General features: G+C 41.0%; 1 protein-coding gene and 1 pseudogene across 1 annotated transcript in view; both read right to left on the bottom strand.

The window, feature by feature from the left end:
• Positions 1-4001, bottom strand: part of RANBP9 (RAN binding protein 9) — a 106899-nt gene extending 102898 nt beyond the window's left edge. The window contains exon 1 of the mRNA XM_074207662.1: positions 3169-4001. Coding sequence (XP_074063763.1) covers positions 3169-3706 — 538 coding nt within the window. The 5' untranslated portion in view covers positions 3707-4001. The remainder of the gene's footprint in view (positions 1-3168) is intronic.
• Positions 4002-7888: 3887 nt separating this feature from the next.
• On the bottom strand, positions 7889-8180 carry LOC141501135 (large ribosomal subunit protein eL36-like; annotated as a pseudogene).
• Between the last annotated feature and the right edge of the window lie 11601 nt (positions 8181-19781).

Raw genomic sequence — 19781 nt, 5'->3', positions numbered from 1 at the left:
TAATCACTTTCCAAAACAGGATTTCACAAAGGTTTTACTTCTAACCACTCAATTCAAGGAAAATTTCTTCCACTCCTTCATCCATCTAGGGTGCAAAAGTATTAAATTACTAAAGGAGAGGTGAGGGAAGAAAAGCAATAAATGTAAAAAATATATAGTCAAATGTCACTGAGTTCTTTACAGAAGCCTGCCTCACTATCTCATAAAATTACCCAAGTTGGTCTTTTGACTATGTTTCCTCTAGTGTGAAAACTCATTTTCATAGTCCAAGTTAATCTGAGTATACACTGTCTCATATTATTTATCACTTGAAATCAGTATTTAATCCATAGTGAAGGCTTTCCCATTTACCCTTTGACTTTTTGCCTAGTAATTGAGCTTTGGAAAAAATTGACCAATCTGAAAAATAATTACTAACTATCCTGGTGTGGGTAATATTTCTAATCAATTATTCTTTAAACATCTCTATCCTATTAGAGTATATAGGTTTGAAGCATTAAGGTGACAGACATACAAATCAAGAAGGTTCCAGTTAAACTACAGGTAAATAATAATTTGAAAAATAATATTCTTTTGAGGGGGACTGGGATGGGAGGAAGAGAGAGAATTTGGAACTCAAGCTTTTAAAAGTGAATGCTGAAACTTGTTTTTGCATGTAAACCAGGGGAAAATTTAATTTAATTTAATAAACAGAAAAATATTACTTAAAGTTTTGTTGTCTAAGAAAAATTGAAAATATGTTCTGTTTCAAGTTTTCTGAAAGGCTAATTCAACAGATAACCTCTCAAATCTAATCTATCAGTAACGATAAATGTTACAAAGAGTTAAATGAAACATAATAAACTTTAGTTTTAGTGCTTAAGTAAAAGGATTTAGTCCTACTTCTCAATCAGCAATTAAGGGAATGCCATGCATAGGCCACATTTCTATAAAAATACAACCCCAGTGGTTAGTCACAGACCAGGCAATGAAATCAACTTTGGAAAAGAGTCTGGCAGGGTTCACTTAAGAATTTCCAAATACACATTCCCAGTCCTTATTTATTAGACCCAGTCTTAAGTGCAGAATAAGGGAGCCCCATGCTGGAAAAAAGGTGTGATAACAGCTTTTGGAATTTAAAAACATGCAAAACTATCCCAATGGTAGGTGAAATTCTAGAAAAAACAATAATATATTAACTCAAGTACAATTTCATCTTTAAATTGCTTTTCTCTACATAAAGGATATTCTAAAATTGTCCACAACACTTCTGCATTATTCTCTTCTTTTGCTACTAAGCAAAATTGCCGACTTAAATTTTACATTTTTTTTATCCAGACTCACAGAGGAATGACAAGCAACAGAGACAATAAATGGGAGAAAGGATATGAGTAGAGGGAAAAGTAAGGAGAAAAAAGGATGGAAGTAAAGGAAGAAAATGGGGAAAGGGAAAAAAGGAAGATTACAGAAGGAAAAAGCATAGGTCAAACAAAATGTAGTCCTTTGGAAACAAGTTTGTTACTTAAAAGTTTCTAGAAATTGGATCTTGGTATTGTAACAGTTAAAAAAAAAAACCAAAAACCAGAAGTACCATGTTTTACATGGTTTTTTTGACCTCATAAAATGCACATAAAATATGCATTTTCATTATTCACATTTAAGATAGCTATTAAAATTGATCTAAAGAATTAAAACAATATTTATGCATAAGTTAAAGAAACTAAAGTCAGTAAAAGTCCCCAGAAAAACTCCATTACTTGCTCAGGATCACAGAAATGAAAAAACCTGCAGTAATAGCTAACATCAACAGACTCCAGTGTTCCTTTTGACCATACCACACTAACTGGCAAACATACTTATATTTTCCCATCAATAAAAGTTTTTAATAGAAATGAGAATTTATCAAGTCCAACTTATGAAACTTCTTTGTAAGTTATATCAAAGATAAAGACCGTATACATATAGCACAAAACCACAGTAATAAAAACAGAAGTGAAATAACTAGTATAACATTCTAAAATTTATAATGTAATATTTTAAGTTGGCAATGTTCTCAAGAGTTATGGTAAGAGGAAAAAGGCGAAAATCAATTTTCAAATTTAATGTAAATAGGTCTTCTCAATTCAGCCAAATCATGACAGTTATGTTCATGATTTATGATTAAACATTAACTTTTTTATCAGAGGTCTGTCTCAAGTTTCTCCCTGTATACTTTAAGGATTTAACCACAAAGTTGTTTTTGCCCTCCACATTCATCTAACTAGGATTCCATCAAGGCCCTCCCATTGCAGCCAATCAAAAAGAGGCTGTTTTGAATATGTAAGCTCTTATTTCAGGTCTTGGGCCTAAAGCACAGATTTCTTTCCAGATCTTTACTGTTAAATGGGTTTTAAAAAATAGGTCGGCTCTCATTTGCTGTGGCCGGGTCGGGTCATTTCAAACCCTCTCCCCCACAGGATACAATCTTGCGCACGGCCACTTTCCAGAAAGCTTTGTTTTGCGGGGCCGAGTCTGACAGGCACATCTCACCCATGTCACGTCGTAATGTGGATTACACAAGACTCTCCCGTTTAATAGTCCGGCCTCCACCACACGGCCTATATCAATATGAGAGTCTGGATGGTTTTATGCCATTCCTTTTTCTCTTGGCTTTCAACGACTAAGACTTGTTTTTGTGGCTTCACCTTCTTGACACTTCCCTATGGGGCTGATGAAATATGTCGACTTCGGAACTTGTGCCCTTGATTCTTCCTTTTCTCAACAATTTCTGGCCTACTTCGGGCCTCCTTCGTGCTCCTGACCTCCTTAGATAAGTAATAATACTTAAGATTCTCTTATCCCTCCACCAAAATAATTAAAGGGAGGACCCTGGGGGAACAATGTAACCAAACACCCAAGATATAAGTTTCTTCTACTTTAAGGGAGGTTGTCAAAATGTTTCCTTTCCGGATCCTCTCGAGAGTCCTGTGCCCGCGGCGGAGATGACCGCGTCTGGGCTCGGGGTAAACACGCCGGCTTTCCTTTCCCCCCCCTCAATCTCACCTTCCCGGCCCCTCGGGCCCGGCCGGCCCCCACCCACCAGCCCCGAACCGGGGACACTCGGCCCACGAGCGCGGCAGGGGAAGAAAAACAAAAACACGGAAGTGGCGGGCTGGGCGCGGGAGGGCCGCCCGGCCCGGGGCCAGTTACCTTTGTAGTGGACCCGCAGGTTGTTCTGGGAGAGGCCGATGTAGCTGAACTTGTCCTTGGGGCTCCAGGACCGGGGCAGCGGCGTCTCCTGCTCGTCCACCGCCGGGTAGAGACGCTTGAGCCGCCGCTGGAGCTCCTTCTCCTGCTCGTTCAGGGCCGGGTCCCCGTGGGGGAAGGGGGCCGGGGCGCTGCTCCCCGCGGCGGCCGGCTGGGCCGCGGCGGCCGGCCCGGGGGCGGCGGCGGCCGGGGCGGCGGCGGCCGGGGGCGGGGGAGGCGGCGGCGGCGGCGGCGGCGGGGCCGCGGCGGCCGGGGGCGGCGGCGGCGGCGGGGGGTGCAGGAGCAGCGCGGCCGCCGCGGCCCCCACCCCGCCGCCGCCCGCTCCCCCGCCCGGGGCCGCGGCGGGGCCGGCCGGAGAGGAGCCGGCGCTAGCGGGGGCGGGGGCCGGCAGGACGACCCCCGCGGCCGGGGCCGCTGCGGCGGCTGCCGCGACCGGCTGCTGCTGCGGATGCTGCTGGGGCTGCGGCTGCTGCCCGGACATCCCGACCCCGCCGAGGCTCACGCCCCCGCCGCCGCCGCCTGCTGCCCTGCTCCCCGGGGGCGCTGCCAGCACCGGCCCAGTCCGTCGGTCCGTCCGTCCGTCCGTCCCCACCCCCCTCTCCCCGGAAGCAGGCGGCCGGGCCCGCGCGCCGCCGAGGGGGTGAGCGCGGCGGTTGGGGGGCTCGTGGGGGAGGGGAAGCCGAGGAGAGACCGGGCTGAGAATCGGGGCGGGGGGCGGGGGGCGAGAGAAAGAACGTCGGCTCGAGCTCGGCGGTGGCGCGAGCGCCGGAGGGAGAAGGAGCGCGCGAGAGTGGAGGCGGAGGAGGAGGAGGAGAGGAGGAGGAGGAGGAGGAGGAGGAGGAGGAGGAGGTCGCGCCGCCGCCGCCGCCGCCGAGCCCCCACTACTGCCGCCGCCGCCGCCGCTGCCCCGAGGCCGCCGGCGCAAGACGTAGCGCGCGGGCGGCGCTAGCACCGAGGGGGAGGGGCGGCGGAGGGGGAGCGCGGCGGGGCGGGGCGGAGCCGCGGCCAAAGAGCGCGAGATCCGGGAGGGGCCGGGGGCCGGGCGTGCGGACGCGCCGCGGCGGGAGGCGCTGTGGTCAGTGCGTGGGAGCGCGGGGCGGGGCGGCCGGCGGTTGTCGCCTCGCCCGAGTGCGCAGGCGCGAGCCCCCCCCCCCCCCCGGCTGCCCCCGGGCGCGCGGCGCGCACCGGCCGGCCCCGGCTCCCCGGGCCCGCCTTCTTCCAGCCCCCTCCCCCGCCCGCTTCCCTTCTTTTGTGGCTGCCGCCCCTCCGCGCTGGCCTCTGCGTAGGGAAGGGCCGCGGCGCCGCCCCCCCGGCCTGGACCGCCCGCGCCTCTGCCCCCTCCCCGGCTGCCCAGGCGGAGGCGCCCGGCGGCCGAAGTTGAGGAAGCAGCGCCGAGTGCACCGTGGCCAAATGTACTAAGAGTTCCTACCGTGCAAAGGGGGGGCTTGCACTGGACCTTGTGCAGTCGCAGCCCGCCTGCCCTCAGCGTCCTCACCTGTAAAACGAGCGAATTGTACCCGACGACAGACGTCCAGGCTTCCCACGCAGCCCCAGTCCGTAAACTTTGACTCTTTTCATACATTAAGGCCTGAATGGCTTAGTGAATTCATAAAGTCCCGAATGCATTCTGTCTTGGGCGTTTTTGACTACCTTGCCAACCTTTGACGACTCACTTGCTGTTCTTGGGGCCCCGGATTCTTCGTCTGTAAAATGAGGGGGCTGGACTAGAGATGGCTTTTGAGGTTGCTCCCAGTTGAATCTCATGGTGTCCTCGGCAACTCTGTACTTGGAACATTTTAAAAAGCAAACTCAACATTTAGTATGTGTTTTAGGGCCTACTTATAAAAATTCAGATCTTAAGAGAAAACAAAAGAATACTCAGAATACAGAAAAACGTTAAAAACGAGGACAAAAACATGGACTATATAAATTGCTGCTTTGCATGTATTCTGGAAGAAGGCAAGAAAGGGAATTCCCCACAAGGAAGCAATCGCAGGTCAGGACCAAAACCAGCCACAAAACCATTAAGTAGAAACTCAGCTTAAGTCCAAACAATTATCACACTTTAAAAAAAAAAAAAGGGCGAGATTCCTATATAAATTAATTTATGGGAATTTGAAAGTGAATTATAGTAGAGGAATATTAAAATAGCAGTCCTAAGACTGAAATACTTTCCACAAAAAGGAACATAAATTGTATGAGTACAAGCTTATAAAAAGAACCTTCCTGAGACATCAAAGCACTTTATAGCCTCACTCCTTAATATATCTCCCTTTGTCAAAGAGAGAAATATGATCATTTTGTAAATGAATAATATTGAAGTGGAATGCCTTCTTCAAATTAAAAACAAGTCAATACAGCTGGAAACAAGAGTCAAATTATATTTCTTCCAACCTAGTACTTGATTCACCAGGTTGGTACATGTTGCCCAGTGGCTTTAAATTGTCTAGAAGTTCATGTTTTTAACATTTTTCTTTGTTCTGAGTATTCTTTTGTTTTCCCTTAAAATCTGAATCTTTATAAGTAGGCCCTAAAACACATACTAAATGTTGGTTTTGCTTTTTAAAATGTTATAATTTCTTTAATCAAATAAATTTTTAACATTCTGGAGAATAACTAATCTTTTTTCACCTCTAAAGTTACAATGGAGTGTATTGGTTTAATTTCAGGTCTTGGATTTCTGCCCAGAACAAATAACTGTCTAGTAAAGTTTATTTTAAAACTTCATATGGGGGCGGCTAGGTGGCACAGTGGATAGAGTACCAACCCTGGAGTCAGGAGTACCTGAGTTCAAATCCAGCCTCAGACACTTAATAATTACTTAGCTGTGTGGCCTTGGGCAAGCCACTTAACCCCATTTGCCTTGTGAAATTCTAAAAAATAAAAAAAATAAAACATCATATAATTTAATAAGATTGCTATTACACAGTAACTTACATGCCCAGTTGTGTAATGAAAATATCAAATAATCCCAATCTGGTTAATTTTTAAGTTTGTATTGGTTTTGTTCTTACATTTTAACATGGTTTCATGTTAAATGAATGTTAACTGTTAAAAGGGTAAAAATCATAGAAAATTTGGAAGTGAAAGATCAGTCTTATATTTTGTAAAACAGGTCAAGAAAGCCAGATGTAGTCTGATATATATCTTAGATTTTTGGAAAGCATATTTTAAAGATTTCAGAGTAAGGATAAATAGGCTCCCACATATTAACATCTATAGGGAAAGGCAGCCTGGCAAATAATAGGAAACTCTCAAGAATGAGAAATTTAATAAGAAAAATAGGAATTGTTGAAAGAGATCAATGTGGATACATGAGCATTGTAATAGTATTGCTAAAGCTCTGACAACTGCCTTAGATTTTGTTGTTCTTTTTAATAAATTGTTTTTATTAAATTTTGGTTTTCTGTTTGTACCCATTCACAGCCTGAGAGGGATCATCATCAGATCATAGATGTAGAATTGAGAAGTACTTCAAAAGTCAGTTCTACTCCCTTATTTTTGCAGATGAAGAAACATACATCTGGGGAATATACACACAAACACACACACATACACACATATGCATATACATATATATAAATAGAATATAGATCCTCCTAGTGGGCCTGACCAGTCAGAGGGGGAAGTTGACCTTCTAAGGTTCAGTCTCTAGGATCAAACTTGGTCATTCTGAACCTAGAGTATTCTGTGGTGTTTTGTTTTTATATTGTCTAGATTTCTCCTTATGTTACTTTTTTTTCCCTTCTCTCAAAGAGGCATCCCTTATACAACAACAAAAAATAAGGAACTCTGATCTCTAAAATGACCAACTTCAATTCTAGAGAACTCACAATGAAATATGCTATCTAATCTTTTATTTTTTTTAGTTTTTGCAAGGCAGTGGGGTTAAGTGGCTTGCCCAAGACCACAAAGCTAGGTAATTATTAAGTATCTGAGGCCGCATTTGAACTCAAGTACTCCTGACTCGTGGGCCGGTGCTCTATCCACTGCGCCACCTAGCTGCCCCTGTTATCTACTTCTTAATAAATAATAAGGTTTTATTTTTGACATAGTCAATGTCAAAATTTGTTTTAACTATGCATTTTTTAACCAGATCACAAGTAAGGAAAGTGATTTTTTTTTATTAAAAATATTTTTAATTAAAAAAATAGAGAGAGGGGCAGCTAGGTGGCATAGTGGATAAAGCACCGGCCCACGAGTCAGGAGTACCTGGGTTCAAATCTGATCTCAGACACTTAATAATTACCTAGCTGTATGGCCTTGGGCAAGCCACTTAACCCCATTTGCCTTGCAAAAAAAAAAAAAATACTTAAAAAAAATAGAGGGAGAGGAAATCAGCAAAACTAATCAACATGTCAAAAAAAATCTAATTTATTTTCAGTGTTCCATACTCATGGAGACTGACATCTGCAAAAATGTCTTCTCATTTTTTTCTGTGGGGCGAAACATATACTCTATATTCTGTCGGTATTCAGTTTTGAATGTCTTGTTGTTGTTCTCACCACTTACATTGTTGGAGTTATTGTATATAATGTTTTCCTAGTTCTGTTTACTTCACTTAGTATCAGTCCATATATATTTCCATGATTCTCTGTTTTTGTCATGTAATTTTTTTTAATGTCAGATCTTTATTGGGTAAATGGGGAAGGCAGGGTCCAGTTTAGTCCTTCTTGGCAGCAGCCTTCCTCCTGGCAGCTGGGACATTACTGAACTCCTCTCTCTTCCTCTTGGCTCCAATGTGAGTTCCCACCCTTTTTTTTTTATGAACTTAAGGACTCACTTATTCTTGGAGACCTTTAACAATTCCATGGCCCACCTCTCATAGGAGCAAACCCACACATCTCCCAGATCAATCACACAGGGTAGTGGAAGTGTCAGGGCTTTGCAACATTTTTGGTAACTTTGTGGCCCTTGTTGAGGCCCATGGCCATGGGATATCAGATGGCCATGGCTGCAGCGCTATGGTAACCCCAATGGTAACCACAGAAGAACTTTGTCATGTAATATTGCCTTATGTTCATGTAATACAATCTCTCTAGTCATTTACTAATCACTGGGCATCCACTATGTTTCCCATCATTTGCTATCATGAAAAGAACTACTCTAAATATTTTGATGTATACAGTTAAGACCTCCCACTGTCTTAGATTTTAATAGACAAAAAGAAAGTGCAGCTGAAAAGGGATAAATGTTAATGTGTGCTACAGTTCTAAAAGGAAAAAAATGGTAAGCACATAAAAAGTACATAAAGCCCAGAATAAGCTGAGACTGTGGAGGAAAGCTAGGGCTAATAAGAAGGAATTTTTTTTAAGCTATCTTGAAAAATAGAGGAAGATCAAAGAAGAGATGTGATCCCTCCCTGGGCAGATCAAACAAAGAAAATGGATGATGAAAAAAGAGGCAGAGATAATCACTCTTTACTTCATTTCTGATTTTTTTTTCTGCCAAAGAGAATGACCTTTGGAACTAAAAGTACAGAACAAAAGTAGCTAACAGATCTATCACCTATGGCCCAGGACACCACAGAATACTCTAGGCTCAGAATGACCAAGTTTGATCCTAGAGACTGAACCTTTGAAGGTCAACTTCCCTCTCTGGCCCCACTAGGAGTATTTATATTGTATCTATGTATATATGTCTGTGTGTGTGTGTGTGTGTGTGTGTGTGTATGTGTGTGTGTGTGTGTGTGTGTGTGTTCCCCAGATGTATGTTTCTTATTTGCAAAAATAAGGGAATAGAACTGACTTTTGAAGTACTTCTCAATTCTACATCTATGATCTGATGATCCCTCTCAGGCTGTGGGTGGGTGCAAACATACCTGATTTTGCCAGTGTTTCTTCTGGACTCTGTGCCCCCAATGGCTACTAAGGTCTTATAGAATTAGAGTCTGAGAGTTGCAAGGGAACTTAGAGTTCATCTAGTCTAAACCTTCAATTTTCAGAAGAACTGATAGTAAATGTTTAAGCTGGGATTTAAACTCAAGTCCTCTGTTTTCAAATCTAGCAATTTCTACTATACCATACTTGCTCCTTCTCTGGATCTCCCCCTCAGATTATCTATAAGCAAATAAGTTGAAATCAATTTCCTCCAAGAAAAAGAAAGGAAGAAGCTTTTTTGCACTCCTGACCAGCTTTGCAGGTCTCTGGAAGCAAAATACAAGTAGAGAAGCAAAAAGAGGGTCCCTAAAATGCCCAACTAGCTTTTCAGTTCATTTTCAAAGAGCATGATTAAAGACAAAGTCTGTCCTCATGAATCCCATCTAACCAGTTATCTTCAAGGCAGTTCTGATGGGACAAGTTGCCTATATTCTCTAAATAAGGCACCAGAATTTCCACAGGAAGATCCTGAAAGGTCTTGCCCTGCACCTTCATTAAGTTGACTGAGGAACTCATTAAACTGGTCAAGGATGCCTCTAATCAGATCCTTTTACAGAAGGTTGAAACCTAAGATAGACAGATTATATTTAAAAAGCATTATGCAGTTCTTGATGAGTTCATCACCACACTCAACAAACTCCAGGAAAAGTGTTTAGAAAGAACTATCAGATATGACTGCAGAGGGATTTTCAGTGATCTTTGAAAGATCATAAAGATGGGAAAGGTATGGTAGGCCTGGAGAAGGGCAATCATTTTCTTGATTTTGAAAATAATAAAGAAAATAGAATCTAAGTACTGTAGACCACAATTCCTGGCAAAATGTTATATATATCATGAAGTCATCCTTCAGTCCTGTCCAACTCTTCATGAGTCCATGAACTCATCCATAGGGTTTTCTTGGCACAGATACTAGAATAGTTTACCTTTTACTTTTCTCCAGTAGAATAAGACTTAAGGTTAAGAGATTAACCAAACTTGTCCATAGACATGTAGTCAGTAAGTATTTGAGGCTGAATTTGAACTCAGATCTTCTGTTTCTGATGAAAGGGAAAGTTGAAGAGGATTGTGAAGGTGGAACTTGGATGGAGATGTTTTTGACAACCACCCATTCTTGAGATGTAAATTGACTAGAAGTAGAGAATTATAATTGTAACAGAAACAATTGTAATCTTAAAAGCTGCTTGGGGTGGAGGAACCTCCCCCCCATTCTTAATATACCATTGATTCATTATTTAATGTAAAATTTGTATTCTGATCTCCTTTGGCTTTACCCTCTACCTAATTATAGGTCTAGTAAGAGAAATTAGTTCACCTTTTACTCTCTGGATGAGAGGCAAGAGATAAAAACCTGAGCTGGACTCCTGTACAGGGCCAGTAATCTTCTCTGACCTTGGCCCAGCCAATACTGCTTGGTTATTCTTTTATCTCTCTCTGTCTCTCTCCCTAGCCCTTCCTATGTCTTATAACCTTTTTAGATAAATTTTTGTTTATTTCTACCCTTATTTTCCCCGAGTCTGAATAATGATTCCTTATAGGCAGAACCAAACCCAAGTAGCCATCGGCTACACTTGCAGTCCCAGAACTCCATAAACTGAGCTGTCTAGCTTCAGCCATATTCTAAAAGGGAATGTCTAGAAGAGATAGCAGTGATAACAAAGAGCCAGCAGAAACTAGTTCTTCCAGACTAACCTGATCTCCTTGTTTGAGAGAATTACTAGACTTGTGCATGATGAAAATGCTGTAGATTTAGTTTATTTCAATTTGAGCAAAGAATTGAAAGAAGTTTCTCATTCTAGATGATGGTTAGTTGGATTTGGGAGGGTTCAAATAGACTGTAATAATCATTCATGGTTTGAGATCAGTTTGAAAGGAGTCTTCTAGTGAAATGCCCCAAGGGAATTGTGCTCACTCTGTTCAATTTAACATTCTAATCAAAGACTTAAACTGGGCATAGTTGGTATGCATATCAGATTTTAAGATGATACCAAGATAGGAGGGATAGACTAACAAGTTGGATAGTGGAGTCAGCATCCAAAAAAGACTTCAACAAATTAGAAGTTAAGCTAGATCTAATAAGGGATAATAGGTTATTAAGAAACTCCTGGATGAAGAGATACCCTCTTCCAGTACAAGTTCTTTTGGCAACGTAAAGTCAATATTAGAGAAGTGCCCTAGAAGCTTAATGACTGACCCAGAAATATGCAAAAGGTGGTACTGACATTCAGGTTTTCCTACCTCTAGGCTAACCTACATTATATTACCACTCAAGGCAATTTGAATAATCAAAACAATAAAGTCTTACACTTTTTTTTGCAGACAAAAATATAGGAACTTTAGTGAACTTCAATTTCATTTGAGTCAGTAGTAGTCCAAAAAAAGCTAATGTAATCTTAGGTTACCTCAAGAAGGGTTTGGTGTCTTCCATATAATTGGAGGGAGGGGAGGGGAAAATTATTTAAATTCCCCCCCCAAAAAAGCATTAATTTTAGTAATATTAGAATTAAAAATATTAAAGTTAGTTAAATAAAATTTAAATATTAAAAATAAAAAGATATTTTAAACTTCTTTTTAAGATTTGGTGTCCAGGAATAAAGAGATGATAGTCCTGTTGAGATCTGCCATGGTTCCAAAAGTGACATTTTAAAAGGTATATTATAAATCAGAAAGCATTCCAAGACAGGGATCAGGATGTCAAAAAGCCATAAAATCATATAAGATCATGAATTAGTTGGGAAAAACTGGGGATTTTTAAACTGGAAAAGCTTTTTTTTCCTCCCAGAGGACAAAACTAAAAGCATTGAATGTAAGTTATCCCATTCCATGGGAGCTCCTTTGGGAGTTCAAGGTTTTATCAGGAGACTGCCTAGCCAGTGATGCTAAATACAGTGGGTCTTCATAAGGACAAGGCATTGGAATTCACACAAGGAAGGTCATAAAATGTGACTTTAGATACCCAGGGGCCATGATAGATGCAATCAAAAATATCCCTAGTGAGGGAATCCTAGGCAGGAAGATTTTCAGGTAAGAGCTGAAAGTGGAAGGGGAATACAGGAGAGGTTGCTATCTGGGCTAGGAACAATAAGGACACATCAAACTCCTGCCATTCTTCCTTCTTTGGTGGATGGTTGTCTAGTCTTTTATCACTACTTGCACCAGGCCAACTTGATGTCCCAGCAAAAGTTCATGTGTTTTTGGAAGACATGAGTTCTTGTCCAGATGTGGGTGAAGGATTTCATTGTTAGGGAGATACTAGGGTTTGGATAGCAAAGCTCCTAGTTTAGAAGCATCTAGCATGACAACCCCCCCCCCCCCCCCCCCCAATGGAGGTAGAACAGTATTAGGAAAAAAAAAGAAGATGAACATATCAAGAGGAAAGCTATAATCCTGTAAAAAATAAGCCTTTTATCTTAAAAATAATCCCCAAAACCTGGAAGATTTGGGGGCTAAGAGGGGAGAGGGAATAGACAATTACAAAGATTAAAAGAGTCAAATTTAGATGTAAAGATAAAGTTGCCAAGACTAGAAATACACATCTCTGTTTGTTATGTTTAAGGAAAGAAATACAAATTAAAAGAATATCCAGAAATTTGATGTCCTGTCTCTTCATCTAGGCCAGTAAGTATATGCTTTTAATATCATATTTTGTCATTTAAGCAATTACCAAAAGCCCTCTCTCCCCTTCATTGGAAATCTAAGAAAAACACAGGGACTAACTTACCCACAGATGAGAAAAGAGAATGAAAACTTTTTCCTTTTAAGCCTGCTGAAAGAGTGGTCCTTCCTACTTAGTGACCAAACCATATTAGAGTCCCATGTCCCTCTTCTCCCTGCCACCATCTTAAGAACCAAAGTATTAACCAAGAGCTCTGGTCGAAAATGCCCTTCAGTATCATCAGATATAGCCCCATTATGAGACTCACAGAAGGAGCTAATGCCACCTTTTATATCCATCACCTCAATAATAGCAGTTTAAAGCAGAGAATTTATTGTTCAATCATTTTTCATTGTGTCTGACTCTTGGGGGTTTTAATGACCAGGATATTAGAGGGGTTTCCCATTTCCTTCTGCAGCTCATTTTGCAGAGGGGGAATACCTAAACAAACCTGAATTAAGTGACATAATTAGAGTTGGTGTCTTTGGTCAGATCTGAACTCAAGAAGAGTTCTGACTCCAGGCCTACCTCTCTATCCATATTGCCACCAGCCCCAAAGTAGATAAAGTCTTTCACAAATAGAACTATCTAAAAGTGAAATGAGTGCCTCAGGACATAATGGGCTCCTTCCTTACTACTATAGACTTTCAAAGGCTAAGTGACTATTATTGTTAATGTGAATTGTGAATTTTATATGTATGTATGTGTATATATATATATATATATATATATATATATACATATATATGCATGTGTTTATATGTATATTTTAAACATATTTCTGAAATAAGTAGCTGGAAATTCACCTATTTCATAAAACCTTCTTTTAAAGAGATTAAATTGGAGAATAGAGGGGTGGGCAACCCTGAAACCAAAATTTAGGCCTCCTGGTGCTTGTCAGGTAGCAAGTGAAAAGAATGCCCGGAAATGACCTTCTTAATAGGCTCACCTTCTAATTCCATCAATTGACCCTCCTAGTGTACTTTTTGCTTAGAAAACCTTTAGATTTTCTTTTGTTGGAATAAATCCTACCTCCTCTCCCCCAACTTCTTCTCCTTCCTCCCTCCACCCTCTCTTCTTTCCAGTACCTTCCTGGATTCCATTCCTTGTGCTCTCCCCATCCCAGCCTTCTTTGAGTACACAAGTCAGGGGTGATGTTTCAGATCACACTTTTTTAAAAAGAATGAAAGAGCACAAGATCCATCCTACCTACCCCACTGCCTTCCACCCCCACCCTCCCACCCCCAACAAACAAGTTCTTGACTTAGAGAAATATCAATATATGTGTTGATTAACCTTGGCTCTTCTCTTCTTTAAGTCCAAAACCTCTGGTAATGTTTGTCCTGAGTAGGAGGAATTCTAGGAAGGTTAACACATATTTTTTCCAACAAGCAAAACTGTCAGTGAGTCCCTCCACATTTAATTATCTTAAAGAAGCCTTTCTTATTTAGGCATAAGTTGTACAAGATGACCTCTGAGGTTCTTTTTTAACTCTAATCGTGTAAAGCCAATAAAAGTAACTTTTGTGTTAGAAGAAATAATAAGTTAAAGTGCTAAACAGATGTAAGCTATTGGATGGTGGTTTTTATCTCCCCCCCCCAATTAAAAAATAGACTACATCATCAAAAGTCTGAAATAATCACTTGGAGTCCTGTTTATAAAAGTGACTGTGCTCTTGGAAGCTCATACAAAATGTGCATAAGATCATGAGTTCCCTAAGACTGACAATACAGTAATGGATTTAGGACAGAAAGGATTTAAAAAAGCATTAAGAGAAAGACTTGCTATTTAAAGAAATCCAGTCATGATCTTTTTGTAAAACCAAGACTACTTCCTTGCACAAGTGATCGGTTTTTAACTTATCTGATACATAAGAGCAGATTTTCATATACTAGATGTATTTAGAGAAGAATAAACCAAGGTAAGTATTGAATTGTTATAACTACATTTAATTAATTAATTAATTAATTAATTTGTTTGTTTGTTTATTTATTTATTTATTTAGGTTTTTTTCGAGGCAAACGGGGTTAAGTGGCTTGCCCAAGGCCACATAGCTAGGTAATTATTATTATTATTTTTTTAGTTTTCAACATTTATCTTTTTGTACAAATTTTTTTTACATTAATAAAATATTCTTGTTTAAGAGTAAACAAAATACCCCTTCCCCCATGAATATAGACTTGCTTGGGCGATAAAGTAAAGGAGAGAGAAAAAAAATTAAAATTAAAAAAAATAATAGTAATAATTATAGATATGGCCAGGTGGCACAATGGATGAAGCACCAGTCCTGGAGCCACGAGCACCCAAGCTCACATCCAGCCCCACAGACCCAACAATCACCCAGCCATGTGACATGCAAGCCACCAGATCCCCCCACTGCCCTGCAAAAACCAAAAAGAAGAAAAAAAAAAAGACCCAAAATAAATAAAATAGTAATAATAGTAGGGGTGGCTGGGTGGCAGACAGAGCATTGGCCCTTGAGCCAGGAGCACCCAGGTCCAAATCCGGCCTCAGACACCCAAAGATCACCCTGCTATGTGGCCCCAGGCAGGCCACCCAGCCCCATTTGCCCTGCACCCTTCCCCAAATAATAATAATAAAAACTGTGCTTCAGTCTTTGTTCCAACACCAACAACTCTGTCATGGGTGGATCACATTCTTTATGGTAAGTCCATCGCAAAAGTTACTTCCATATTTTTCCAATGTTGCCATTGCTGATCACAACTCCCTCCTTTCTTATTTCTCCACTACCATGTACTATATTTTCTCTCTCCTTTCACTCTGACTCTGCTGTAGGTTCACTGAGTGGCGCAGCAGACAGATCCCTGGTCCTAGGGCCAAGAAGCCCTGAGCCCCCATACCACCCCTTAGGCCCAGAATCCACCTGGCCCCATGGGCCTGGGCAGGCCTTCCAATCCCAGCCCCTTGCAAGGAGTAAAAAAGAAAATGTGTTATATCTGACCACTCTCCCCCCATGGTCCATCCTCTCTTCCTTTATTCACATCCCCACCCCTTCCCCCTGCTCCCCCTCCTTCTTACTCCAGATGTCTATACCTCATTGAGTATATATGCTGTTTCCTCTCCTAGCCACCTCTGATGAGAGCAAAGGTTCCCTCATTCCCCCTTGCCTGCCCCCTTCCATATCATTGAAATAGCTCATTGTAATAAAAAAAAATCTTATTATATGAAATATCTTGGCCTATTCCCCCTCTCCTTTTTCTTTCTCCCATTACATTTCCCTTTTTTTCTATTGACTCCATTTTTACACCATATTTTATCTTCAAATTCAGCTTTCTCCTGTGCTTCAACTGTAAAAGCTCCCTCTACCTGCTCTATTAACTGAGAAGGTTCATATGAGTATTATCAGTGCCATTTTTCTATGCAGGAATACATGCAGTTCATGATCATTAAGTCCCTCATATTTTCCCCCTCTCCTCCAATCTCCATGCTTCACCTGAGTCCTGTATCTGAAGATCAGACCTTCTGTTCAGCTCTGGCCATTCCAAAAGGAACATTTGAAATTCCCTTGGTTCATTGAAAGTCCATCTTTTTCCCCTGGAAGAGGACATTCAGCCTTGTTGAGTAGTTCATTCTTGGCTGCATTCTAAGCTCTTTTCCTCCGGTATATTATATTCCAAGCCCTACAAGCTTCCAATGTAGTTGCTGCTAAGTCCTGTGTGATCCTGACTGCAGCTCAATGATATTTGAACTGTGTCCTTCTGGCTGCTTGTAATATTTTCTCTTTGACTTGGGAGTTCTGGAACTTGGCTATAATATTCCTAGGAGTTGGTTTTTTGGGATCTCTTTCTCAGGGGGATCAGTGGATTCTCTCCATTTCTATTTTGCCCTCTGCTTCTAGAATATCAGGGCAATTTTCCTGTAGTAATTCTTTGAAAATGATGTCAAGGCTCTTTTCCTGATCATGACTTTCAGGTATTCCAATAATTTTTAAGTTATCTTTCCTAAGTCTGTTTTCCATATCAGTTGTTTTTTCAATGAGATATTTCACATTTTCTTCTAATTTTTCATTTTTTTGGTTTTGAAGTATTGATTCCTGATTTCTGGTAAATTCATCAATCTCCCTGAATTCTATTCTTTGTCTGAAGGATTTGTTCTCCTCAGAGAGTTTTCTTATCTCTTTTTTCATCTGGCCAATTTTGCTTTTTAAGGCATTCTTCACCTCAATAACTTTTTGAACTGTTTTATCCATTTGACCTAAGCTGGTTTTTAGCATGCTATTTTCTTCAGCATTTTTTTGGATTTCCTTGACTAAGCTGCTGACTTCATTTTCATGTTTTTCCTGCATCTCTCTCCTTTCTTTTCCCAGTTTTTCTTCCAACTCCCTCATTTGATTTTCAAAGTCTTTTTTGAGCTCTGTCATAGCCTGAGCCCCATTTCTGTTTTTCTTGGAGTCTTTAGATGCAAGAGCTTGTGCTTCCTCACCTTCAGACTGAGTATTTTGATCCTTCTTGGGCTCATTTGCAAAATATTTCTCAATGGTCTTCTTCTTGTTTCTCTGCTTGCTCATTTTCCCAGCCTGGGCCTGGTTTTGGGGTGCTTCCTGAGCTTTTGGGACATTCCCACAAGGGTCTCATTGTGTGAGGCTCTGTCCTCCCTCCTGGTCTGTGAATGACCATATGCGCCCCCCTCTGCTACAGGGCTGAGGTGGGGGGGGCCTAGACTGAGATCAGGATCTGAATGTGGTCAGGGCCCCAGAGTCCAGAGCTCGGCAGTCTCTCTTCACTCCCCTCCCTAGGTTCAATGGGCTCATGCCCTGGGCACTCCTGCTTACTGGCCCCATCTGCTTCTGTTTCCGGATCTGGGTTCTAGGTAATTATTAAATGTCTGAGACCAGATTTGAACCTAGGTACTCCTGACTCCAGAGCCGGTGCTTTATCCACTACACTATTACTACATTTTATTATTTTTATTTTAGGGGGGTTTTTGCAAGGCAAATGGGGTTAAGTGGCTTGCCCAAGGCCACACAGCTAGGTAATTTTAAGTGTCTGAGACCAGATTTGAACCCAGTTACTTCTGACTCCAAGGCTGGTGCTTTATCCACTACGCCACCTAGCCACCCTTTTTTATTTTTTTATTATTATTTTTATTTTACTATTACTACATTTTAAAGATTGGGATAGGACTTGGATTCTCAAACTTCTTGATCTCAGGACCCTTTCTACTCTTAAAAATTATTAAGGGAACTCAGAGTTTTTGTCTATTGGATTAGATCTATCAATATTTATTGCTAATATTATACTACATTATCAATATAGAAACTAAAATTGGAAGATTTTCTATGTTTATTTAAACATAATAACAATATACCTGTTGTTACCTGGTAACCTATTTATGAGAAAAACACTATATTTTCCAAAATATACAATATTTAGTGAAAAGTGTGACTTTTTAATATTTTTTCAATGTCTGACTTAATAGAAGACAGCTGGACTATCCCCTGTACTTCTGCTTTTAGTCTGTTGTGATATGTTTTCTTGGTTGAAATATACAAAGAAAACCTGGTCTCATACAGACATGTAATTAGAAAAGAGAGGATTATTTCAATCAATGCATCAATAAACATGTATTAAATGCCTACTTTGTGACAGATATTAGCTGCTGCTAAGCACTGAATATACAAAAAAAAAAAAGAATAAGACAGTCCCTGTCCTCAAAGAGCTTATGATCTAAAGAGGAAGATAACATGCAAATAAATAAAACAAAGGAAGCTATATAAAGGATAAATAGGAAATAATTAATAGGAGGACACTAGAATTAAGAGAAATTGGGGAAGGTTTCCTGTAGAGGGTGAGATACTATTGAGACTTAAAGGAAGTCAGGGACTTAAGTAATCCACAGGATGGAGAGTAAACATTCCAGGCAGAGAAAATGCTGGGAACAGGAAGATGGAATGTCTTATTTGAGGAACAGACAGGAGGCCAGTGGCACTTAACTAAGCAATGTGTATAAGGGAGTAAGATCTAAGGAGATTAGAAAGGTAGGAGGGGGCTAGGTCATGAAAGACTCTGATTATCAATGATAATTTTGTGTTTTGATCCTGAAGGGAAGACAGTCACTGAATTTTACTGAATGGAGAGTTGGTGTGTATGTGACATAATCAGAGCTGTATTTTAGAAGAATTACCAGTAGTAGCTGAATGGAAGATGGATCGGAGGAGGCAGAGATTGAGGCAAGCAGACTGACTCAAAAACTATTGCTGTCTTCCAGGTATGAGGTGATGAGGGCTTGTTCCAAGTAAGGCAGCATCAGAAGATAGAAAGGAGCATATAACATCTTGTCAGCAGGCCTTGTTAGCTTGGGTATAAGGGGTGAGACAGTCTTAGTTGTGATTCTGAGAGACTGGAAAGGTGGAATTGTCTACCCCAATAATAGTGAAGGTCAGAGTTGGGAAAATTATGAATTAGGGAGATAATGAATTTTGTTCTGGACATACTAAGTTTAAGATGTTTTCCAGACATGCAATTTGAAATTTCTGAAAGGCAGTTAGAGATGTGAAATTGGAGGTCAGTAAAGAGGTTGGGACAGGAAAGCTAGATTTTTTTGAGAGTCTTTAAATCCAGGAAAGCTAAGATCACCAAGTGAAATAGTATAGAGGGAGAAGAAAGAACACCCAGGACAGAAGCTTGAGGGACACCTACAATTAAAGAGTATGATTTAAAAGATGTCAAAGGTTAGATAAGTAGGAAAGGAACCAGGAGAAAGAAGTCCTGAAAATCTAAAGAAAAGAATGTATCAAGGTGAAGAGAGTGATCTACAGTGTTAAATAAAGGCTGCAGAGAGGTAAAGGAAAATGAACCTGAGATTTGACAACTAAAAGATCATTAGTTGGGGGGCGGCTAGGTGGTGCAGTGGATAAAGCACCGGTTCTGAAGTCAGGAGTACCTGGATTCAAATCCGGCTTCAGACACTTAATAATTACCTAGCTGTGTGGCCTTGGACAAGCCACTTAACCCCATTTGTCTTGCAAAAACCTAAAAAAAAAATAGGACAAAAGTTAGCAGGGG

The sequence above is a fragment of the Macrotis lagotis genome, chromosome X (assembly GCF_037893015.1).
Source record: "Macrotis lagotis isolate mMagLag1 chromosome X, bilby.v1.9.chrom.fasta, whole genome shotgun sequence".
Classification (NCBI taxonomy): Eukaryota; Metazoa; Chordata; class Mammalia; order Peramelemorphia; family Peramelidae; genus Macrotis; species Macrotis lagotis.
Note: the sequence above shows the minus strand (reverse complement) of the source record. Positions and strands in the feature narration are given on the sequence as shown.